Below are 25235 nucleotides of genomic sequence, written 5' to 3'. Positions count from 1 at the left end.
TTCCCTACTATAGATTCGGTTATTCTGATATCTTGTCCTATTTTACAGTTACCATGAGTACATTCATGGTGTTCAATTGCATCAAATTTTTGTTCTAATATAATTACAAGCAACTTCTTTTTTATGCTGTTTCTGTTTGAAGAATTCTTCTTTGTTTCCTTCTTAAAAATCAATATAATTGTTGGTAATATGGCATTCAAGCAATATATTACACCCATTCATGATGACAGACAAATGAAGATTGAGGATATAGAATATGGAAAAGAGAAGAGTCAAAGATAATTCAGAAGTTACAAATCTGGGTTGTCTGAGATGACAATGGTAGCTCAACAGAAACAGTGAGATCTGGTACAGAGGTAAGTTTAGAGTTGAATAAGACTCCCATTTTGTACATGAGTTTTAGATGTCTATGAGACATCCCACATTTTGAGAGTTGACCAAGTATGCCTGGATTTGGAGAGAAATTCAGGCTAGATGTAGATATTAAGTAGTCATGACAGATAAATGATACTTCAGTCCATGAGAGCTGATAAAGGAACAAAGAAAGCCCTTGGGGGAACACTTAGCTCTGAATGGCCATCTAGGAAAAGAAACTGAAATAGTCAAACAATTAGAAGAACTTGGAGAAAGTAATATCACAAGAACTAAAGGAAGAGAGTGTCTAAGATAACATCCAAATTCTTTGGAGTACCGTTCAAAGCCGCACATACATTCAGCTCTACCTAATTCCCAATATGTTCTTTATGCTATAATCTAATTAGATTAATCACTATCTCTCATCTCTTTTCCTTGCTTTCTGTTTCTTGATCACTCTTCAAACTGTCCCTTAAAATACTTACTTCCCCTTTCCCTTAATCTCACCACAAACTATCTCCACCTGCTAAAATATTATGTATCCTGTAAGACTCCCTTTAAATTTCATCTTTCACTTCAAGTCTTAAGTGATCCCCCTGGCTTAAAATGATCCTTTTTCTTCCTCAAATCTGAATACTCTTCATTGTACAACTCATGAATTTATCATGTTCTATTTTACATAAGATTTGTAAATAGCATCTCTCCCCCTTTTATACAAGTTCAATGAGGGTAAGAACTATAACTTATTTTTGTTAATAGCTCTTTGTACCACCTAGCAGTGCTCTGACTTAATGCTTTTCAAATTCAAATGATTATGTGATAAAAAATACCTCAAAACATCAAAATACAGTCCATTTTAACACTTGAAACAACTAAATTCCAATTGATCAAAAAATTCAAACAATTTATTTTAACTACCTGTAGATGACAGAGAAAGTAATATTTTATGTATAATTGGAGAGCAATTGCGATTGATAAAAGAGAGGAGATCCAGGAATAAAGGGTAAAATCCATCCAATATATTATCCAATGACCCTTAAGCAAGAGCTTATGTTATACATCCTTTCCAGGAAGAAGTCTGTCTACAAATGAACTTATCTGCTTTCATTTCTTCATGTTTCCCTTTTTACCTTGGCTGGCATAAAACTTGGATCTAATTTTTGGCCAAACAGTAGTAGTTACCTACCTCATCTCAAGGGTCTAATACATATTACTACTTTAACTTAAAGATAAGGGGGAAAAGCCTACCAGTTAAAATATTTAGAGCAGAAATTTTTACAGAGGCAAAAAACTGGAAACTGAAAGAATGTCCATCAATTGGGAAATGGCTGAAGAAGTTATAATAGAATATTACTGTGCTATAAGAAATAGCAATGAAGATGATTAAAAAAAAATCCCTGAACTTATATGAAGTGATGCAAAGTGAAGTGAGCAGAGCAAGGAAAATGTACAAACAACAATAATGTATGATAATCAACAACGAATGACTTAATATCAACAAGGCTTAAGGGTCCAGGACAGCTCCAAAAGACATGACAAAAAAAGGATATCCACTGCCATAGAAGGAACAGACAAAGAGTCCCATTGCAAACTGAACATACAATTCTTTATTTCCTTCATGAATTTTTCTCTATGTAAGCAATGTGTCTTGTTTGGAAATATGTATTATATAATTATGCATATACAGCTTATGTCATATAACTTGCCTTCTTGGAGAGGAAGAGAGAGAATACAGATTACAATATATCAGAAAATGAAGTTAAAACTTTGAAAACTCTAGAGCAGGGTGTCAAAAATTAGGTTCAGACCAATGCCTCCCACTATATGATACAATAAGCTCTAAGTAGATATGAAATCTGAATATAAAATGTTATCTCATAAATAAATGTGAAAATTGAGTAAGTTCTTGACCAACCAATTCTCCAAGATACTTCCTTCCTAGGGTTTGCTCTCTTGATTGGTAAGTCCCTGCCCAGGATCATCATCCCATGAAGTACCCCTGTCATGTTCACTTTACTCCCAGATCAACTCGCTTTCCAAACTGCTCCATCTTATCACCAGCAACTGGTCCCCCTGAATATTTCTCATGGTGAGACCTGCCTTGCTCTCTTGATTGTGATCCCTTGCTGGCATTACAATTTGATGATGAGCTGAAACCATGCTCATATCCAGTTTACTTCACTTTCTAGAAAGCTGTTCCAAAGGCAGTCTTGCCCTATATGGGTACCCAAGAGGTACCTCCCCCCCAAATTTCCTAGCTCCTCCTTATGTTTTGTCCTCCCCTATCATAATGTAAATTTCCTTGACAAGAAACCATCTTGTTTCCTCGTGTTTGTATCCCTCGTTCTTAGCATAGTGCCTGACACAGAGTGAGCACTTAAATACAAAAAGTCAGCATTTAATAATGCTTTTTTTATCTACCAAGGGATAAAGGATCACAGAAGATGAAAGGGACAATCTTGATTATATAAAACAGAAAAGGTTTTGAATAAACAAAAACAATGAAGTCAGAATTCAAAGGGAAAGGTTTAACCAGGGGGGAAAAAAATGTTTGCACTAAATTTGATATTCAAGGCATATAGACATTGACATAAATATATAAGAAAAAACAGCTCTTCCCCAAGGCTAAATTGTCAAAGGATATGGCTAAGCAGCTCTTAAAAGAAGAAAGGCAACCTACCAAGTCATATAAAAATTATTCATCATTAATAAGAGAAATTAAAATAAAAGCAACCTACCAAATCATATAAAAAATTATTCATCATTAAATGATAAGAGAAATTAAAATTAACACAACTCTGAGGTTCTAATTCATACTCATGAGATTTCCAAAGACGAGGAACAAAACGAAAATGACAATTATTTTAAGGGTTATGGAAGAATAGGCACAGAACTGTACTAGTAGTGGTGGTATGAAATGGTCCAATAATTCTGTAAAGAAACTTGAAACTATATTTTAAGTCACTAAACTCTGAATACCTTTGACCCAGTGATACTTCTACTTGTCATGTGCCCAAATAGATCAAAGACAGAGTTAAAGATCATTATATTTTAAAAAGGTATAATAGCACTTTTTGTAGAATCAGAGACTAGAAACAAAAGTGAATGCCATCAATTATGGAATGGCTGAATTATGGAATAAGAATGTCAAAAGAAATGGAAACCTGGGAAGTCATATATGAACTCATGCAGACTGAAATCGGCAAGCCAGAAAAATAATTTATACAATATCAAAGCACAGTAAAGGAAAACAATGCTGAATGATTTTGGTATTCTTAATAATACAGTGACAAATTATGGTTTCAGAAAACTGATGATGAAGCATATTTCCCACTTACTGACAGAGAGGCAATGGACTAGGGGTATGAAATGTATTTTTTGATATGGCCAAAGAATGGCTTTGTTTTGCTTGACTATGTTAATTTTTTACAAGAGTGGGCTTCTATTTAGGATAGATAGCAACAGTGAAACAAAAAAGGAGGAATAAAAGAAGAAAAGCTCATCAATAAAGCAGGGCTAAATTTTATATGCACATTTAAAAAAACTTAGGTAACAATTTCAGTTTCACATATAGTCCTTCCATTCTTTATATTTCAAAATATACAGATTATATACCTGCCACTTGGTATCCTTCCCCCCTTTCCTTTCCTTGCCCAACCTTCCCCAGACATTCTTGACTACTTGATTGTTCACACAGAAGAGATGAGATGTAAGAGGCCATTTCAATTTCTTTTAACTGCAGCTTCCAAACTGTGCACTGCACCATCAGTGAACTCTCATAGGGGAAGAAAGGAAAGGAACAAGCCATTTATTAGATGTCTACAATTTGCCAGGAACCCTGCTAAGCATTTTAAAATATTATCTCATTTAATCCTCACAACAACTATTATCTCCATTTTATAGAAGAAAAAAATCGAGGAAAAGAGAAGTTAAATTACTGGCCCAGGATTAGGCATTTGAAGCTACTTCTGAACTCAAGTCTTCCTGACTTCAGGGCCAACATCTATCCACTACACCATTTAGCTACTCATCACTGAGGTTTTTGACCTATTTAATAAACAGAATTGTTCAGTATTTCTTTTGGCCTGGGGTACCATGAAAAAAAATACAAAGATAGTCAGGATATTGTAAAGTGAGAAAGTTTGGGAATCTCTAGCTTCTAGTGTAACTGAAGACTCCCAGGAGTTATTACCTCTTTTGCCACTGACTCCTATTCTTGTACTTCCCTTAAAGGAAAAATATAAGCTGGTTTGCTTTCTAATGTTTCAGTTTCCATTTCTAATTTAGTTGATTTATCTGATTTAGTTGCACCCTCTAATTTAGTTATTTCATGTTCTTTGCTTTCTGCCATTGTCACTTTAGCCTTAAGTAATTCCTCATATTGAGTTTCCATTCTATCTAGTTTAGTCTCTAGATAGTTCACTTTTAATGTTGGATCATTCTTTGAAGTAACTTGCTTGATGTTTGCTTTTAAATGTTTAAAAATGACTGCCAAAGATTTGATCATCATGTAAAAGCACAAGAAAAACAATACTAGCACAGGGACATAAGAAATTAGTTCCAGGAGTGTCGATGAGAGTAATGGCATTAGAAAGTCATAGGCAAGTGAGTTTTGTATATAACCCACATAATAGAGAAAAAGAGATTTGGTAGAAAAGCCATATCTAACAGAAAAAAACCCATGGTGATTTTATGCAGCTAATTCACCAGCTTTTCTGAGTGCACAGAGCCTTTGAGTCAAGTTGACTGGGAGATGGGTTTTGGAGCCACCTAGAGTTCAGTTCACTGTTACTACAGCTCACAGTGAAATTGTGAGCTTTAGCTGCTGCTTCAATGGGACGCCTTGCTGTGATGACAGTTTCAAATGCCCAAGTTGACAGTTGGCCCCTTAAAATTTTCTGGTTCTTTGTCCTATTTAACTCACCAAAAGTGTAAACATAAATGTAAATGAATTGATTATTGATAAATGAAACTGATTATAAATGAACTGTAAATGAACTGTGTAAATATGAAAAATGATAAAGGCTGCCATAATAATATATATATTAGTATTTTAATTAAAGCCATGTTGATAGATAAAATCATTAGACCACGCGCTTGTAAGCATTCAAAACTGCCGCCTCCATACTGCCTCCTAGCCAAGCCCTACTCGCCAAAGAAGAGAGCACTCCCTCCTAACCCACGAGATTTAAGCGCTCCCCTGCGTCAAGACGTCGGAAACGGAAACCAGTTGGACCATGTTGGATCACGAGAAATGTAGTTTTATCCATTTCCCAAGTTTCACTTTTTACAACTGATTATAAACTGATTTGATACTCTGCTTGTGCTTACAAAGTTCTTCAGTTTATATAATTGAAGTGAAGCTCATAAGCTAACTTCTCTTCAGGGCCAGGTGCAAAGACACTAAGGAGACTCTTGTTATATAAAAATAAACTATTTAATGAGAATATAAAGATAAAAAAAAGGATTTTTAACTCTAAGGGATTCTAACTCCACCCAAATAAAACTCCCTTGGTTCCGCAAGAAACCGCTTCTCCTGTTTCCACAGACTACACTGATCCTTCCTGATCTAACCCAAATTTCCCCTATTCTACAATAAAACTAATGCTATTATATTTATAAAAATAACAAAGGCTAGCTGGCTGAGCCCTCAGCAAGAACCAAGTTAAGACTCTGAGCCTTAACAGACTCAGGGTCTAAACCAAAGACCAGGTCTTTCTTTGGTCTTCTCAGATATAAAAACAATTTATGAAACAGCAATAGACAGCCACTAGTGTTTCCCAAGTTGGAAAAGGAAAATCATTTAATTCCTTCAGGTTTTTCCCTCCTTTCCTTTTACTTCAGACAGTGAGGAGAGAAAAGATGTCACCTGCTCCCAGCACTCAGAGACTGCCACACCCAGAGAGAGTAACTGTCACAGAAAGACCATTACCCCTCCCCCACGCACTGTCAACATTTGAGACTAACAAGCGGTCTCAAATCTATTTCAAACTTCAATTCTTTCTCAAGCCAGCTTCTCTCTACTTCTTATCTTTAAACTAATATAACAAGACTTAATTTCTAATATAGCATCCTTATATACTCCTGAATTTACCATCTTTATTTCCTGAAGACACATAGCTCGGTTAAGCTAACCGAAATACCTCTGGGTCCTGCCATCTGACTTTCTGCTGCATTTAATTTAAGACTTCCATCTTGACTGCCACTAATTTTTTTAAAATAGGTTGAATTCCTCAATTCACTCAATTCCTTGAGTGAAGAAACTGTATAATGTTTCTATCTACAGAAAGCACTTAGCACATACCTGGCAAAAAACAATAAGCACCTAATAAGTGCTCTTGCATATTTACTGATGTTTAATTTTATCATAAAAAACTGATTTTAAAATATCAAAGAAGGTTTTATATAAGCCAAAATATTCAGAGCAGTAGCACTTTTCATAGTAGCATATGACCGTACTATATGGAAAAAGTCAGAAATGGCTAAAGGGTTACACCACAATATCCTAACATTCCATTACCCCTATGTAAGTTGGCTAATTTTTCTTCAAAAATATTTTTATTTTTATAATAGTCTTATTTTCAAGGTTTGATTAGGCCAAGGGACTAATGACTCAGACCAATGATAATAACAAGGCACTATAGGTGCTCTCTACCATGAATGGTAGGTCACCAAAGGCAATTCAAAAGCAGGCATGCTTCACTTAGCAGAATCACCTAACAATATACTCATATTCATAGTCTTTGCTGACTCTTTCCTCTCCTATGGCTATAAAACTTTTTTGCTTAAATGTTTAACAAAATACAAGTATTTCATTTTGTTCCATCATTGAGTATAAATCACCAAGGGCATGCCTCAAGTCAAACCCAACCCAACAGCTCAAATCAACAAAAATAACACAAGCAGAAACAGGAAAACAATAGAAATAATGACTATCAATGTAAATAGAAAGAACAACAAAACTGAACACTTTATGCTGACATGCCTCATTTTATTTCAATATGTTTATGGTACTTTGCAATTATCGAACTTTTTTTAAAAATTGAAGGTCTGGGGCAACCTGTTATCAAGAAAGTCTATTGGTGCCTTTTTTTTCCAAAAGCATATATTCATATTGTGTCTTTATGTTTTGTTTTGGTATTTCTCACAGTATTTCAAACATTTTCATTATTATTCAAGTTGTTATGATTTGTAATCAGTGATCTTTGATGTGATTATTGTAATCATTTTGGGGCCACACAAACCAAGCCTATATGAGATGGCAAACTTAATCAATAAATGTTGTGTGTGTTCAACTGTTCTATTGACCAGCTGACGCTCTTTCTCTCTTCAGGTTTCCCTATTTCCTGAGATAAAACATGAAATTAAGCCAATTAATAATCTTACAATGGCTTAAAATGAAAGGAAGACTCAACTGATTAAGCAAACTTCATTGCTATCTTATTTTAAGAAATTACCATAGCTACCCCTAAGTTAAGCAACAGCCACCCTGATCAATCAGCAGCCAACATCATTGAAACAAGACCCTCCACCAGCAAAAAGATTCCAACTCTCTAAAAGGTCAGATGATAGCATTTATTTTTTTTGTGAGAAAGTACTTTTTAGTTAAGGTATGTATATTACTTTTTAGACACAATACTATTGCACATTTCATAAAGTATGGCATAAACATAGATTTTATATACACTGGGAAACCCAAAATTCATGTGGTTCACCTTATTGTTTTATTTGCTTTATTGTGGTGACCTGGAACTAAACTAAACCCACAATATCTGTGTATCTGAGGTATATCTGTAATTATAATGACCAAACTTGAGGCTAAGAAAATTAGAAAATACCATCTTCCTTGCAAAGATGGGGTGGAGGACACTGAGTATTGAACCATGCTATTTCACAATATAAGCTCCTTGAGGGCAAGGGCATTTCTCTTTTGTCATGTCACCCCAGAATTTAGCACAGTGCCTAAATCATCTGTAGGCATTTAATAAGTAATTGATTAACTGATATATTTTGTCAGTTGCCTTTGATCTGATGGTTACTTTTGCCAAACTCTTTCTTCTCTTTATCCTAAAAAATGGTTTTCTTAGTGGGAAGGAAGGTTGATTTTGGAGATGAAGGTGATACAAAAACAAAATATATCAAAAGTATCTTTTAAATCAATAAACAAGTATGGTGAGACCTACACCTTGGAAAAATCACTCTGGTTGCTATGTAGAGGATAAGATATGAGTAGAGAAAAACTTGTGATAGGGATGCCAAACAGGAGGTTATTGATGGAGTCTAGGAGAGAAGATGGCATGAAAGGGCCTTAGAGATCATCTAATTCCATGCTGTCAAACTCAAAAGAAATATATCCCTGCTGGCTGTGTACTGACTTAGAAAACCACAAACTAACATTATTCATGTAGTATTGTATTTTTATTTTGTTAAACATTTCCCAAATAGATGTTAATCTGATTCTACTTCTGGAGTTTTACAGGCTGCTGTCTATCTCTGATGTAATCCAACTAATTTTTAAAGACAAGGAAATTGAGGCCCAGTAAGGATGACTAACTCATTGTCACCCAGACTCCCACTCAATCCATTGTTCTTTCCACTAAATGACACTGTCTAACAATTACTTCAAGAAACATATAGGAAATCTATGTTCCATTATTATCTCACAAAACTCTCACTAAATCAAAGAATTGCAGAGAGAGAAATAAAGAATATTGTATTATATATTCATTTATTTAAGAAATACTCTTGACAGACTATGGAGTATTAAATTTTTTTAATGTATACAACTGAAATCAGTTAGACACATTTGAATTTGAACATAGCCAATTTTTCATTAATGACTGCCTAAGTAAATAAAGTCTTAAGAAACAACTGGTTTGGTGTTCTTTAAATTTGGGCTATAACTTCTCTGATTTATTTTTAAGCTCCAAAAAAAGTTAGGATCATTTTGATATACATTTAGAATTAGTGCTTTAATTGCTAATGCCAAAAACTGTGCTAAGTGACTTAAGAGTCAATGACTTACAAAAGAAGACCACAGCATTTAAAACTTGAAAAAAATCTCGGAGAATATCTAGTCTAACTCCCTCATTTTACACATAAAAAACGGAGGCTCAGAAAAACAAATGACTTGCCCAAAATCACATAGAATTAAATGTCAGAACTAATGCTGAACAGGGATTCAAAGGGCCATTTCTACTTGGATATCCCACCAATACCTTGTAATTAACAAATCTGAAATAAAACTCATTATCTTTATCATTCTTTCTTATGCTTTCCACATTTGTCTCTGATACCACCACTCACCTAATCTCCCCAGTTTTTAAGACTGAGATTATTTTTAACTCTTTCCCCTCTCACTTGTAACCAATGAGCTATCAGATCCTACTAATTCCACAATCTGCACATTTCTCACATCTGTGCTCTCCTCTCTATTCTACCTAGGACAGCTGCTTATAGAAAGAAACTGTTATGCTATAATAGTCAGCTCCCAAACTATTCTTCATGGCATGATAATAATTTTCATTATTCTGGTCACAGCATCCTTCTGTACAATTCCCTATTCTGTAAAATGTCCTCCTATTGCCTAATCAGTTTCCAAAAACTCTGCCAAAATCTGGCACCACCATTACTTCTCAGGCTCCTCTGCCAAATCCTCATAAAAGTCACATTCATTAACTAATGGTATCTACTAAAGAGTCTATTCTGAAGTCATCTCCCAATTCTATGCCTTTGCAATAGTTTCCCTTTATGTTGAATACTCTTTCCTCCTCAACCCTAATTCCTTGCTTCCCTCACTTCCTTAAAGACTAAGATAAAATTTCACCTTCTAAAAGAGGACTTTTACAATCTCTAGCCACTTTTGACTCCCTTCTTTCCCTCTGAAATTACCTTCAGTTTATACTGTATATATTTGTAAGTACTTAGACATTTTCATGTTATCTCTCCATTAGAACATGAGCTCCTGGGGAGAAGGGACCATATTCTTGCCTTTCTGACACATGTAAAAGCTGGTTGGGAAACTGGACCACCCAGGGAAATACACACTGTAGGGTACTCTAAAATCCTACATTTCCCTATAACATACATAATGTTTGTAGACTGACTGGAAAGCCTTATCTCATATAAATTGTCATTCCCACATTCCCAAATCTACACTCTAGCCAAACTAGGAAATTCCCTATACTGACTAAACTCTTTCAGTCTGTTAATTCTAATATCCAAAGTATGAATTAGGGACTCAAAAAGACATATAGTAACATGGACAGGGTGCTTTATGGGTTTTCATTTTAACTGATAAATGCAATTTATACCTATTTTTCAATATATAGTTCTACTTTTTGACATGAGACATAATCTATATAACAAGTATAACCTACATCATCTGTAAAAAAGTTCATAAAGCAATAAAGGAGAGACAAAAATGTAAAGAAGTTGGTTTGAAAACTTCAAGAGGCTCATGGGTCCTTAAAACTTGATGATCATTGGGGGCAGCTGGGTAGCTCAGTGGAGTGAGAGTCAGGCCTAGAGACAGGAGGTCCTAGGTTCAAGTCTGGCCTCAGCCACTTCCCAGCTGTGTGACCCTGGGCAAGTCACTTGACCCCCATTGCCCACCCTTACCACTCTTCCACCTATGAGACAATACACCGAAGTACAAGGGTTTAAAAAAAAACACAAAAAAAAAACTTGATGATCACAAGCACCTAAGGCCACCACCTAACATACTTGTAAATCCCCCTTCCAAAACCAGTGAAAATGTATTCAAGATCAGATGAAGGGGGCAGCTGAGTAGCTCAGCAGATTGAGAGCCAGGTTTAGAGACAGAAGGTCCTAGGTTCAAATCTGGCTTCAGACACATCCTAGCTGTGTGGTCCTGGGCAAGTCACTTAACCTCCATTGCCTAGCCCTTTACCACTCTTCTGCCTTAGAACCAATACATAGTATTACTTCTAAGGTGGAAGAGGTGAGGGTTAAAAAAAAAAAAAAGATCAGATGAAGACATTGGCAAGATTCATAAGATAAACAGTTCACTTCCAATACACCTTCCATGCTACTCTCACATCCTGAACAGCAGAATGACTAGCTCTTTTGATCTCAAAGCCCACACATAGTAGAATCATAAGCACAGAGAAAGTTGGAAGTGAAGTCACCTAATCTAAACCCAAGATTTTGCAGATAAGAAAAGTCAGAAGCAGAGAGGCTAAGTGATTTGCCCAGTCAAACAAGTAGTTAAGCAGCAGGGCCTGACTCTTTCTACTTAGAATAAATGCTATATTTACTAAGACAGTTAGGTGGCATAATAGATAAAGTATGGACAGAATATATTTTGCTCACGTGGCAACGGATAGTTGTTTTTGTTTCACCACATTATTAGACACTATCAATACTACAAAAATATGCTCAGGGAAAACCAGAAGGATACCAATGGGGTATTAGAAGGCTATGCTGATATAGCACTGAAAGGGGCCACACTGCCCAACCAGGCTGAAGCCTGGGTTCCATTAAGATGATAGGACCATAGATCTAAAGGTAAAAGAGACCCTCAAAAGTTAATTAATCCTATCCTTTAATTTCACAAATGAGGAAACTAAGGCCCAGGGATGTTAATTAACTTATCAACTGAGGATCTTCATATCAAAGCTCAACTATTTACTACATGAAGCAGTTAGGAGTAGTAGATAATAGCTAACATTGTACAGCATTTTTAACATTTGCAAAGCCCTTTGTATTATATTTGTTCCTTTCAACAAGCCTGTGAAATAGGTCCTATAATTATTGCCATTTTACAGAAAACTGAGGCTGTCTTCCCTTAAGTACCTAGTTAATAAGTACTAAAAGTAGAATTTAAATTTGGGTTCCTAACTCTACTACTTTAGCTGGCTGCCTAACTGGACTTGAAGTGAGAAAGACTTTAGTTTCAATCCTGCCTCTTACACTTAACTAGCTAGGCCAGTCACCCTTTAGCTTTTCTATCTCAGTTTTCTCACCTGTAAAATGAGAGTACTTGTCTATGATGACCTCTAAGGTCCCTTCTGGCTTTCAATCTATGATCCTATGTGCCTTGGGGGTTGAGATCTACCTTTTCCAACCTTTCTCTCTGCCTCAATTCTTAGCAGTACTCTTCACTAAAGCTGCTTAACAAACAGTTGTTATATTTTGTGATGGTCAAACAACTCTATATGAAGTTTAGCAAAGGGTAAATGACCTGCTTAAGGTCACACAGCAAAATCAGAAGTTAGATTCAGGTCTCCTGACATAAACATCCACTGTTGTTGTGTAGACCACTTACCATCTCTAAGCAAACCTCAAATTTGAAAGTACATTTACAGAACTTCCTAAAAACAAAACACTAATAAGGTTCACAGTGATAATCTTTTCTCAGAGAAGCAAAGGATATGAACAAATTTATCTAGCTATGTGTCAAGACGAAAAAAATTTCAAGACAAACTAAGAAGAATTTCTTCATTACTGATATTATTGCATGAAAAAAAAATCACTTCCTTTCAAAAGGATCTTAAATCCTTTTGTAATGTAATGTAAGGTGGATCTGGGGTCATAGTCCAACCCCCTCATTTTGAAGAGGAGGAAAACTAAAGATCAGAGTTCAGTTTCCTCATTTGTGAAAGAAAAGGGTTGAACTTAAACAGGCCATTCTAACTATAAATCCAGAAATTAAATTAACTATGAATTTACAAAAAAAAAAAATCACACCTAGATAATGGCAACTGAAACTAGGGCTCAAGACTCCTCAGTCCAGTGCTTTCCCCTCCATGATACTCTCCTTATAATATATTTAACTTTAAGGAGCATTCTCACCAAGATTGCAAAAGTAGTCAAAAGTTCCCAATTATTTGTATTAAATACTTCAAAACACAGTTGTTTTTTTAATGGTAGGCAACTTGAATAAAACAAACTTCACTTAAAAGGCAGGGGATGGAGGGAGGGAACTGGTATAATGAACCAGCCTTGAAGTCACCCAAACCTGGTTTAAAGTTCTGCTTCTATACATTAGCCATACAACCCTCACAAGTCACCTAACTTCTCAGTGCCTCAGACAACTAATAGAGCAGTGCCAGTCTAGATCAGCGGAGGGAGTTCCACACACCAATAAAATCCCAAGTCCAGATTAAAACCATTATGTAGAAAAATAATTTTTTAAAAGTATTTATTAACTTTGGCAAGTAAATATGTAATGATGTTAATACATTTATCATATTTAAAAGGTGCATTTTGGTACAGAAAACACAAAGACATCAGGAACCTGAACAAATGTTGAAAATATCAAAGAGAATTCACTCACATGAAAGACTCCAAGCTAAGGCTAAAGGACTTAAATGATATTTGTCAACAATTAAGTAAATCCCTAAGATACAGCAAAGCAATATTTAGTTGATATAGATTTTCCCAAAAGAATATAGATATTATGGCCAAGTATTTGTAATTAAATTTACTTTAAGAAAAATATCAGATGCCTAGTATTTAACAAATAAAACACATTCCATGGTGTTGTGGGGGGAACATTGATTGGAGATCAAGAGATCATACTTAGTCCTGATTTCACTAGGGACATCCAGATCAATATCTCCAACTGCCTACAGCAAACTGATTTTGCTACTACTCATTGAAGCCAAATTTCATTCAGTCTCCCAGATTTAAATATTGGTGTTTTTTGTCATTTTCTTGTCCTTTACCTTTCACACACAAATCAATTACCACGTTCTCTAGATCTAACACCATAGAATCTCTCTCAATTCTTTCTCTCTACAGGCTGACTACAATACTTTTCTGACTCATTTTCATCCCCTTCTAAACATGGAGTCTAGGACTAGACTCAGGCTCTGATCAGATTATATCTGAGAGGGGCAGCTGGGTAGCTCAGTGGATTGAGAGCCAGGCATAGAGACAGGAGGTCCTGGGTTCAGATCTGACCTCAGACACTTCCCAGCTGTGTGACCCTGGGCAAGTCACTTAACCCCTATTGCCTAGCCCTGTAACAAATAAAATTAATATAGAAGGATATATATAAAAGATATTAGGATTTAAAAATTAAAAAAAAAAAGATTATATCTGAGATACTATGCCCAGCACTGGGTACCACCTTTTAAAAAGTACATTAACTAAAAAGTTGGGAGAAGGGGGGATGCAGAACAGAAAAAAGAGATCATAAAAAGCTTCAAAGATCATGTCATATTAAAATTAGCTGAAGGAACTAGCAGAGTCTAACCTGGAGAAGTATAGTGCCTGGAACATAGTAGGTACTTAATAAATGTTTGCTGAATTAAATTATGTTAAATTGTGGGAGCATGTTAGCAATCTTCAAGTGGAGGGATGTCAGAGAAGTATTTGGCTTATTTTGCTTGGCTCCAAAGCCCAAAACTACAAGCAAGGGGTAAAAGGTACAAGGGAGGGATTTTAAATTTCCAAAAAAATTAAAGTGATCCAAAAGTGGAATGGGCTGTTTTCAGAGTGCCAACTGGACATTTTCAACATACATCTCAAACCTTTCCTTCTTCAAAATTTTCCTTCCTAGCCAGAATGGTTAACAGCCTTGTCATCATTAATAGTTCTTTAATTTGCCTTGTACTCTATATCTAATCAATGATTAAACTGAATCGCCCTTCAATGCCTCTCATATCTTTCCCTTCCTTCCAGTCACATGACCACACTCTACAGGGCCTCCTTTTCCACTCTATTTTCCATACAACTGCCAAATTAATATTCCAAAAGTACATGCCAGATCCTATCAAGACTCCTGCTCAAGAAGCTTCAATAGGTCCCTCTTACTTCTAGAATAAAAAACCAAACATTTGACCTTTAAAACTTTCCACAGGCTTCACATCTAGCTTTGGCTTAACTCTGTTGGTTAACTGCACATTGCTCTCCTTCAGACACTCTATATACTAACCAAACTGAACTATTTTCTATTAACATACTATAGATGACATTCCATTTCCATCTCTTTGTTTTTGCCCAAATTATCTCTAATATCTGGAGAGTACTTTGCATAGGATCTGGAGACATTTTCAAGGCTTAGTCAAAGTGCTAACTACTACAAAAGCCTAATTCTAATTAATTCCTTCCCTTGCCTCAGTTGTTCATACCCTCTATCCAGAAATTACTTTGTATTTACTATTTATGCATTTGGTATTCATGTATCTATGTACAACAGAATGTAAGTTCTTTGAGGGCAAAGACTTCTTTATTTTTATATAGTCAATACCTAGCACAGGGTACACTGTAAGTACTTATTAAATGATTGTTGAAAATGAATGAGTAGGGGCAGCTGGGTAGCTCAGTGGATTGAGAGTCAGGCCTAGAGACAGGAGGTCCTAGGTTCAAATCTGACCTCAGATACTTCCCAGCTGTGTGACCCTGGGCAAGTCACTCAACCCCCATTGCCCACCACTCTTCCACCTATGAGCCAATACACATAAGTTAAGGGTTTAAAAAAAAAAAAAGGAAATGAATGAGTAGATTCTCCCTCACTGGAAGTCTTCAAGTAAAGGCTGAATGACAATTTATTGGCTACATTTTAAAGGAATATGGGTTGCATAGTTCATCTCTCGATTCTGGTTCTACTCCTAACTCATCACATAATCCTGAGCAATCTACTTTCCTTCTCTAGGTCTAAATTTCTTTTTCTGCAAAATGAGGTGTTAAATACAAGGATCTTTAAAATCCTTTCCACTTCTAAACTTCTATAATTCTTTTACTCCCCTTGTTTAAAAAAGATCTTCAAAAATTACTTCTTAAAGAGAAAAATAGACATATTAGAAGAGCAGGCTCTTGAAAGATCACAATGATTTCCTAACAATCCAGTAACCTTTATCTCATCTCTCATTCTCCATGCTCTACATATGATAATCAGCTATCCACTTATTCTTGAAAATCCTTTGTTTTCCTCATATATTATTCTGGCTTTTCTCCTATTAATCACTCCTTGTCTCATCTTCTAACTTTTGCCACATCATACCCTCAAAACTCTGATGCTCCAGAATGTTCATTCTTTGGTCCTTTCCTTCTCTCTCTAGAAATTTTAACTTCTGCCAGTTTTTACTATCACTACTATGTGGACCACTCCAATTGATTCCTATATTAGAGTTGGAAAGAACCAAAAGATAATTTGATCTAACCAGTTCACTTTCCAAGTGTAAGACCTATCCAAGGTGTCAAAGACCACATATAAAAGGACTAGAATTCAAACCTAGGTCCTTTAACTCCAAATCCAGGGTTCTTTGCACTACACAAGCTGCTTCCCAAGACCAATTCTAGCCCTGAACTCTCTCCCACATTTCCAAGTGCCTTTCAGATATTTCCTCTTAAACATTTTTTGCCATCTCCTCAATTTAACATATCTAAAAACAAGTTCCTCTTTCCCCTACCAAAAACAAACAAAATCCAGCTTCTCTTCTTGGCCTTCCTATTTCTGCTGAAAGTACTGAGCCACTCAAGCTTGCAACTTGGAATCATCTTTGAGTCCCCTTTCTCCATTTCTCTTTTCCCTTTCCCCATGTCACCAACTATAAATTTCTCCTTCTTGTATCTCATGCCCACCCCCCTTCCTTTCTATTCCCACTACTACCACTCTAATTCTGGTTCCCATTACTTTCTGACTGTATTTCTATGGTAGCTACCTTTTGGCCTCTCTAACTTTCATATGTCCCATTCTCCAAACCACTGTCAGGAGTTCAAATTTCAGTTGTGACACTTACTGTGTGACCTTAGGCAAATAATTTCCCCTCTCCAAGCTTCAGATTCCTTATCTGCAAAATGAATGGGATAGGCTTGATAAACCTTGAACCCTCCCAGGTCTAAATCAATGGTACTATGATTCTGAAATCAACACTAGGATTATATGTCACATCCTCAAACAAAAGCCTTCAAAGGCTTCCCACTGCCTATAGCTCAAATCACCAAAGGATTGCTAATGATGGATACATGCCTTCACATAATGATTCGAGGTACTTGCTGCCACTTCAAAGTACAGCTAACAGGGCACATTTGATAGCTGCCAAAATCTCCCTTCTTGTAGGTTCACAAGTAATTATCCTCTCTCATAATTCTATGGTCGTTTATCATCTTCTATCCTGTGAGTTCAAGGTTTGGGAGAAATAAAAAGTAATTCTCTGTCCCCTCCCCCCAAAAAATAGGGTTCCAAGCCTAAAATATCTTAGCCAAAGAAACTCCACAACTAGACTTTCCAGCTTTATTTCTTGATGTTCTCTCCATGAACCTTGTGTATCACCTCTAACTGTCAGGCAGTGATAATTTCACTTTTGTAGATTATCCTCAGAGAATAGCACAAGGCCTGGCACACAGTAGGCACTTAATAAATATTTGTTAATTGATCAATTCCCCACTTCCATAGTTGCTCGTTCCTATCTCCAACAGTTTGCATCCATTTGAAATACCCACTTATTTCTGGACCTCTCCAAATTCTACTCCATGGGCAAAGCCTTCCCTGACCACTGAATGTTATTGATCACACTTTCCTCTGAACTCCAACACAACTGTGGTGGACAAAGAATTAGTCTTTGGAGCCAGGAACAGCTGCATTCAAGTCCACCTTGTGATACACTCTGGGTAAAGCATTTTATTTCCCAGAAACTATGGTATATAACTTGGATAACTAAGGATATTAATTGCAGAGAAGATACTAACCTTGCACTGTTAGAGGGAGAGTGTCTTTATCCAAGACAGATACATATAGTGCTTCCCTTATGCCCTAATAAATGAATCTTGTGTGGCTTTGGGGCAGTTCTTGCATTGTCTTGAACTACTACTTACTGGTAATATTCAATTTTTTAACTTTTTATGTGTTTCTATCTCCACAACTACACTGTAAGCTTTTAAAGGTCAGGAATCATGGCTTAACTTTCCTTGTATCCCCCTACATAACAGTGCTTTTCACAAAGTGTTCAAAAAGGATTTGTTGATTGTTACATAGAAAAAAATTCCATTTTAGATTAAGTAATAACCTTGTTTTGATATGAAAAGGAAAACTAAATTAAAAAGAACTTCATAACAAAAAAAAACTTCAGGAACAAAAATAACTATGTCTTTCTAGGAAAAGTTCACAGTAATGTTTACTGAAATTTTCTTTCAGTCCTCCTGACATCATTACAAAATGGATAAGTGGGGGCAGCTGGGTAGCTCAGTGGATTGAGAGCCAGGCCTAGAGACGGGAGGTCCCAGGTTCAAATATGACCTCAGACACTTCCCAGCTGTGTGACCCTGGGCAAGTCACTTGACCCCCATTGCCTACCCTTACCATTCTTCTGCCTTGGAGCCAATACACAGTATTGACTCCAAGACGGAAGGTAAGGGTTTAAAAAAAAAGGATAAGTATTGCTTTATCTATATATAAAGTGCTTCATATTTTTTCAGAGGTTAAAAAATACAAAAAAATATCTTTTAAGTCACTCAGAAGCTAAAAATAACCTATGAAAACACTTTTTCTTTAACCGCATCTAAACAGTATTTGCTATTTACTTTACTAATTAGGATATTAGTAAAGTAAATAGCAAATACTAACTTCTAACCTATATTCACAAGTTCTCTTAATCCTTATAAATTAACAGAGAGATTAGTTAGTAGAGAAGAAGCTTCTCAGAAACCTCAAACACAAATCTGCTGATGAAAATAGTAATAGCACAAGTATGGAAGGAACAGATTTTAATGGAGAAATGGTAGCACTACTCCTATCACTTTCTACCAGCTTAGGATATCAGAATTTAGTTCCACAACATGCCAAACAACTAAATAAAGAAGAGATTTGCCTAGTGATGGTAAAAAGCAAAGGTGGCATAGCCTACAAATTTCCACATTCTCCAAACTGATCTAGTCTTTTGTTCATAGTCATTGGTTACTCATAGTCACTTGGTTGTTCATAGTTACTCGAAGAGTAACAAAAGTAAAAAAGTATATAAAGGCTAAAAGAATCTACTAGAAGGGGGTGAAAAATGAGATCTTCCTTTCATTCGTTTAGGTTAATGAGAAATCTCACATTCTGGATAAACATCCTGGAGTCACCACATCTAGAACTGTCCAGGTCAAACAACTGTTGCAAATGTGAAGCAGAATATAAAAGAAAAACAGCTTTCAAGAAGTTCATAGGTATCAAGAGATAGCCAGAGTTAAGGCAGAAGTGTGAAAGAGAACCAGGAGGAAAAAACACAAGAGCTGAGATCAGGATTTACAGGCTGGAAAAGGCAAGATTCAGTTCTTCAGAGAAGTAGCAGCAATCTATAAAAGCATAAGCCTAGTCTCTCTATATTCTTTTATGAAGCTAACAGAGCGAAGGTACACTAAGTCTTGACTTCACTGATATCCTTTATACAGGGGAAGCTGGCTTTCCTAAAGCCCCACTTTCAACCAATTCTGACAGCCAGGTCATGACTTTCCAAGCTTGGCTTAAACAAATTCTTTTGTCCTAAGATAAGAATGTGGTAGTGACAGCATCCTACCCATTGAAATGCCCCTTTTGCTTAGAAAATAAATACACTTGCCTCCCATTACCTTCTTGTAGACTGAGGCTAAAACACCTAAACTCTTCCTGATTCCCATGTTATATGCTGTCTGGTTGCTTTGATTTCACAATACAGATAGCAGGTTTGCACATCCTAAAGACTAAGGTTAAGTCCATGAACCATTATCCCTAAAATCAGTTCACTTCCAAGAAAATGTAGGGTACACTTCTAAAAAGAATTGTCTGATCCTTTTCTGTTTCCTTACCTGTAAAATGGGGATGGTTAAATAATATTTGTAAAGCATTTAGTTAGCATAGTGCCCAGTCCAAAGCAGGCACTTGATAAATGCTCATTTCCTTCCTTTCTTCCTTCCTTTTCTAGTTGGTTCTCTCCCTCCTTTTCTATCTTCTAGCTCATCCCATCTCAATTATTCCATTCCTCTTCACAAAATCATAAAACCTAAGATTTGGAAAGGACCTTATGGGTCACAGTTCAAAACAGAGTGCTGACCAATGTTCCCTTCTACAAAATCCTCAACAAGAAGCCATAAAGGCCAAAGGGGAACTCATTCTCCCAGAAATAAACCATTCTACTTAAGCCTAACTCTGCCTCTCTGCAACTTCCACTCTTGCTCCAAGTTCTGCCCTCAGGGTGCCAAGCAGACCAAAATCTAATAACCCCTCTCCCACTGGACAGCTTTCATTTGTCCCCTAAATCTAGCAAGGCTTGTCCTATTCCTAAAACCTGTCCTTGTAAGGCAAATTCTCCAGTGCTCTCAGCATCTTCATCACCAGTTTCTGGATTTGTTCCAGAATTTCTCTGACTTCCCTAAATTTGGAGGTCCTTCTGAACCAAATATACTCTGAAGTGAGTATAGAGGTGAGTATAGCAGACCATTTACTTCTAGAAAACACAAAGCATCACTTTTAATATAGCCCATGACAGCATTAATTTTTTTTTTTTGCCTGCCATATCTGTGGGCATCTCTTGAGCTATCCATGTCCTATTTTCTTTTTCTGATACAGGAAAATGAGCACTAACTCTAAAATCAAAGGACTTGGGTTCAAATTTGGACAATACACTTATATAACCTTGGGCAAATCATTTAACCTCCTTTGGCCTTCAGTTTCCTCATATGTAAAATGGGGCAAGAAGATGAGCCAGTGAATAGTGTGGTAGACCTAGAGTCAGAAAGACCTGATTTCAAATCCAGCCTTAGGTACTTACTAGCTATGTGACTCTGGGCAAGTCATTTAACCTGTTTGCCTCAGTTTCCTCATCTGTAAAATGGGAATAATAATAGTTCCTACCTCCTGGAGTTGTTTTACAATTATAAAGCACTTGGCACAGTACCTGACACATAGAAAGTATATAAATGTTAGTGCAAAGGGGCAGAACATCAAGATATTTGAAGTATATTCCAGCTCTAGATCCATAATCCTATGATGTCTGTGCCTTTTCATTACAGAGAATTTTTTGTTGTGAAAATAAAAATTTGAACAGTATTCCAGGTGACATATTAGTCTTAGAGAACTGGAGATTAGATCCTGATATCTGCTTTCATTTCCTATGATACCTATTTTTTTTCCCCTAGAGCTATAGTTTCTGAAGACCTGGAAAAATTTTCATCACAAAAGTCCTTGGCATTGCGCCAAATGGTTAAAGATTGGAAATGGATATGGTTCTCTCAGTAGAAATAGCATTAAAGATGTACTGGCATCTGGTTCAATGCTATATCCTAAGAAGTATGGATTTCCTGCAACTGAAGCAACTATGTGTCTCCCCACTAGAATATGAGCTCCTTGAAAGCAGGTGTTGTCTTGCTTTTACTCTTAGTTTTCCCAGCACTTAGCATATATGCTTTAAACAAGTAAGAATTAAATGGGATTTTTTTTGATTCATTGAGTCATTCTTCATTATCACCTATTTATGCTGTATTAGCATCTATTTTAAGTTTTCTTTTTAAAAAGTATGGTTCCTCTAAATCCATTCTATTTTTTCCTATAAATTCCCTAGGGAAGAAATCATGTCTTTGGAATTCAGAACAGTAAAGAAATATATATTATAGGAAGCAAGAAAGGAAGTTAAGACCTAATCTGCAGCTACCCTAAGACCACATGTGACTATTGACTGTATGTCATTACAACAGAAAGTTCTATATAATGAAAAGAATTTTAAGTCCCAATTAATAACAATCCATGTAATAACAAACCCACTTTTGCTACACTATAATTCTGGTATAGTCAAATTCTTGTATGGTCCTTAATAGGGCTATATAAAAAGATCTGATCAAAGTAAATTTCTAATTTCTTGCTTAGAGCTCTTCTACTTAAATATAGCTTAAAGGCACCATCTTACATAAATCATACATGTACACAATCAAAACAATTTGGAGACAAAGTTCCTCTTTTATAACCAGGCAATTACTTGACCTTTCTGGGCCTCAGTTTCCATATCTGTAAAATAAGAGCTAAATCAGATCTTTAATGTTCCTTTCAACCTTAAATCCTGCAATTCCATGAAATGTGCTAAAGATTCAACCATGACAAATCTCCTAAAGATTATCCTGGATAAAACAAGTAGGACTCAAAATGCCCTCAAAGGACTATACTGTTGCCCTCCTAGTATCAATTTATTTCTTGTAAAATCAATATATGTAAATATACATATATAATGTTGAAGATGTAATATTAAGGATTTCTTACATGCACAACTACTACCCTTATACTACAGCTAAGATTTCACTTGAAAATTATCAACTGACAAGAAACCAAGTTTTTTTTTAATAACGGTATTTAGTTTATATTTATACCGTTCTGCCCCTCAAAAAAAAAAAAAGCTAAATTGAAATGCCTTGCTTTTTAAAAATGGGTTTAAACTACCCTTCTATTTGTTCTGATTTGACACTAATACCAGAAGCTTTTAAAACATATTTCGATAAAAGACATTTAGTATTCTTCAGATCACATGCCACAACTCTGATGCTCTAGTCCTGTATGTGATAGGCTAGACTCAGAAAATTTGGGTCATGTGGCCTGATCATACTACCCTAGAGTTCAAATTGTCTAGACTGAAAAAAAAGTAAAGATACTTCCAAAAGCATTCTTTTACTGAACCAAAATACAGCAAATTCTTAAGCATGATGGCTCTGATCTTGGCATACTAACTTCTAAGTTTACATACCATTCAAGAAAATTGCCCCAAGGCTATTTGCAAAATGGCAACAACAACAAAAAAAATGATTAAATGACTCAAGAAGAATCACCTTATATTTTTGTTGCAATTCCAAGTAAGAAATGTAAATACTTAAAGATAACTGCTCTCAATATGTTTCTAATTTAAAATAATTCATGTTGAATTGACTTACAGACACATTTGGTAAATGAATATTTACTGTATTAAATTGTTATAACATTAACCTATTATCTAAAAAAATGTTATCTTCCTATATTCTTTATGCAATATATTGCAAAAAAGCATTTAAAATAGTAAATACATAATCCTAAAAAGTACGACAGTATGGATAATGGGTTAAAGACAGCTTTAAGTAATTGTGTTTACAAAGCAAGAAATATTTTATAATTGTCAACTATATAAACATTACAAATACTAAATTTCAAAAGTGCAGAAGTTATTTTGTTTGATAATGTGCTACAAAAAAAATCATACAGAAATCAGAGTACTAGTAAACTATAAATCCTTTTAAGGTTGCTTAATCATAATAACAAATGAAAAACCAAAAAGATCAGTGTTTTAAAGTTAACTTTTTCTCTCACATTATAAGAAGTATTTAGTTGTATTCCTAAGTAATAAGAAGTGAGCCCTGAAGTTTATACTTTGTTCAAGTGTTAAGAAGCAAATCAGGGACTGGCACAGCTAATTGCTTCCTCCTGTCTGACCAAGAAATGTGTCTCATTGGGCAATTACAACATGACACAGTTGCCTAAGCAAATGGCAAATCCATTTCTAAAGTTGTAAATTCCAATATTCCCCTATTTGCAAAAAGAACACCTCATCCTTAAGGAAGATTATTTACCCTGAACAAAAAAAGATTATCACCATCCCAAAGAAATTCTACATTTCCTTGCAGTCATTAATTTTTCATTAGAAATGTTGTCTTCCTTTAATGATATAAAAATGAATTTATTCCAATATTGCTAAAAACCTTAAAGTCCAAATCTGCTAAACCTACAATATGATCCCACAGTAACATCCCTATGTATCTACTGGAACACAATTAAAACTCACAGGTACAGCACCAGTGCACACTTCTGAACTTATTGGCATCCCACCCTCTGCTTACACACAGAAAGGTAAAAGTGCTATTGGAACAGGGAGTTCGGCTGTAGCATCCAGCCATCAGGCACTACATACCACTTCTTAGTGCACTCAACCATAAGTTCCTGGTAGGAGGCCACAAACTGGAACTTTGAGGCATGTTTTCCAACTCGCTGCAGTCTCTTCCAAACTGAAGCCATGATGAAAGTGTACAGTAACACCTCTAAGAGAGCAATGCAGCAGCTTTTAACAGAGCACAGTATCCAAAGCTAGGAAACTCTGTTTTCTAAGTCTGTGTTTAGAAAAGTGAATTACAACTTGAAACGATGTTTAGGGTCCATGATTCTTCTCCTTGTTTCCCAGGGTAAATCCCACCTTAGATGAATGGCACAGCCAGCAACATGATACACATGACTGTATGAGTGAGAGGTTCCCTCATGGAGACATCATCATTCCTCCTCATGGGCTCTATGATGTGTAATCTGTAGGGCTGCAAAGTAAAACAAAGACAAAAAAAAAATGAAAGAAAATAGGGGAACTTGGGGGTTAAAGTAAATATTCGACACTACTAGCTGATGTTGCAGCTGACATAGTCCTATTCTTTCATGGTTTTGTGTGTGTGTGTCAGTGTGTATTTTTTAATATACCCTGGCTGAAAGCGAGGAATACCAATGATGGAAGGCTAGAATACAATTCTATCAGAGGGGGTTACAGAAAAACATCTACACCTCAATATCACAGAACCAGCACCAACCCCAAGAGAGGTAAGTCCCGGCCAAACCACCCTAATGGCAAGCAGAACCGGGAGAGGCCATTTAGCGTTTCGGCCTCCGTGGCTGTCCCCCACCCGATTGAGAAGCGAGGGAAGGTAGATGTTTAAAATGAACTCTTTGTGTCGTCCTGCCAATAATTAATCGTGTCACTGACTGACTCCCAGAATTCAGGGCTAGACGAAATTATGGAAAGGAGGGGCGAGGCGGGGAGGAGGCAGAGGGAGGGCAGGGTCCCAGGCCCAGTGCCCACCACGGGCTCTCACCCCCAGTCTCGGCTTGACGGCGTAACAGAGGGGAGCGGATACTCCCTTCGCCTCCAGCACCAGTGAGGGACCAGGGCAGCGGAGGAAGGGGGTCGGCC

The 25235-nt window shown here is 36.2% G+C and overlaps 1 protein-coding gene across 8 annotated transcripts in view; it reads right to left on the bottom strand.

The window, feature by feature from the left end:
• The window catches only part of EHBP1 (EH domain binding protein 1), a 403219-nt gene extending 378918 nt beyond the window's left edge, over positions 1–24301 (bottom strand). For all 8 annotated transcript variants that reach the window (XM_044663370.1, XM_044663373.1, XM_044663371.1 and 5 more), the window contains exon 1: positions 24198–24301. In XM_044663370.1, coding sequence (XP_044519305.1) covers positions 24198–24301 — 104 coding nt within the window. The remainder of the gene's footprint in view (positions 1–24197) is intronic.
• Positions 24302–25235: the final 934 nt, after the last annotated feature.

This window comes from Gracilinanus agilis, chromosome 2 (assembly GCF_016433145.1).
Source record: "Gracilinanus agilis isolate LMUSP501 chromosome 2, AgileGrace, whole genome shotgun sequence".
Lineage (NCBI taxonomy): Eukaryota > Metazoa > Chordata > Mammalia > Didelphimorphia > Didelphidae > Gracilinanus > Gracilinanus agilis.
The sequence above is the reverse complement of the archived record's forward strand: the minus strand, read 5'-3'. Positions and strand labels throughout refer to the sequence as shown.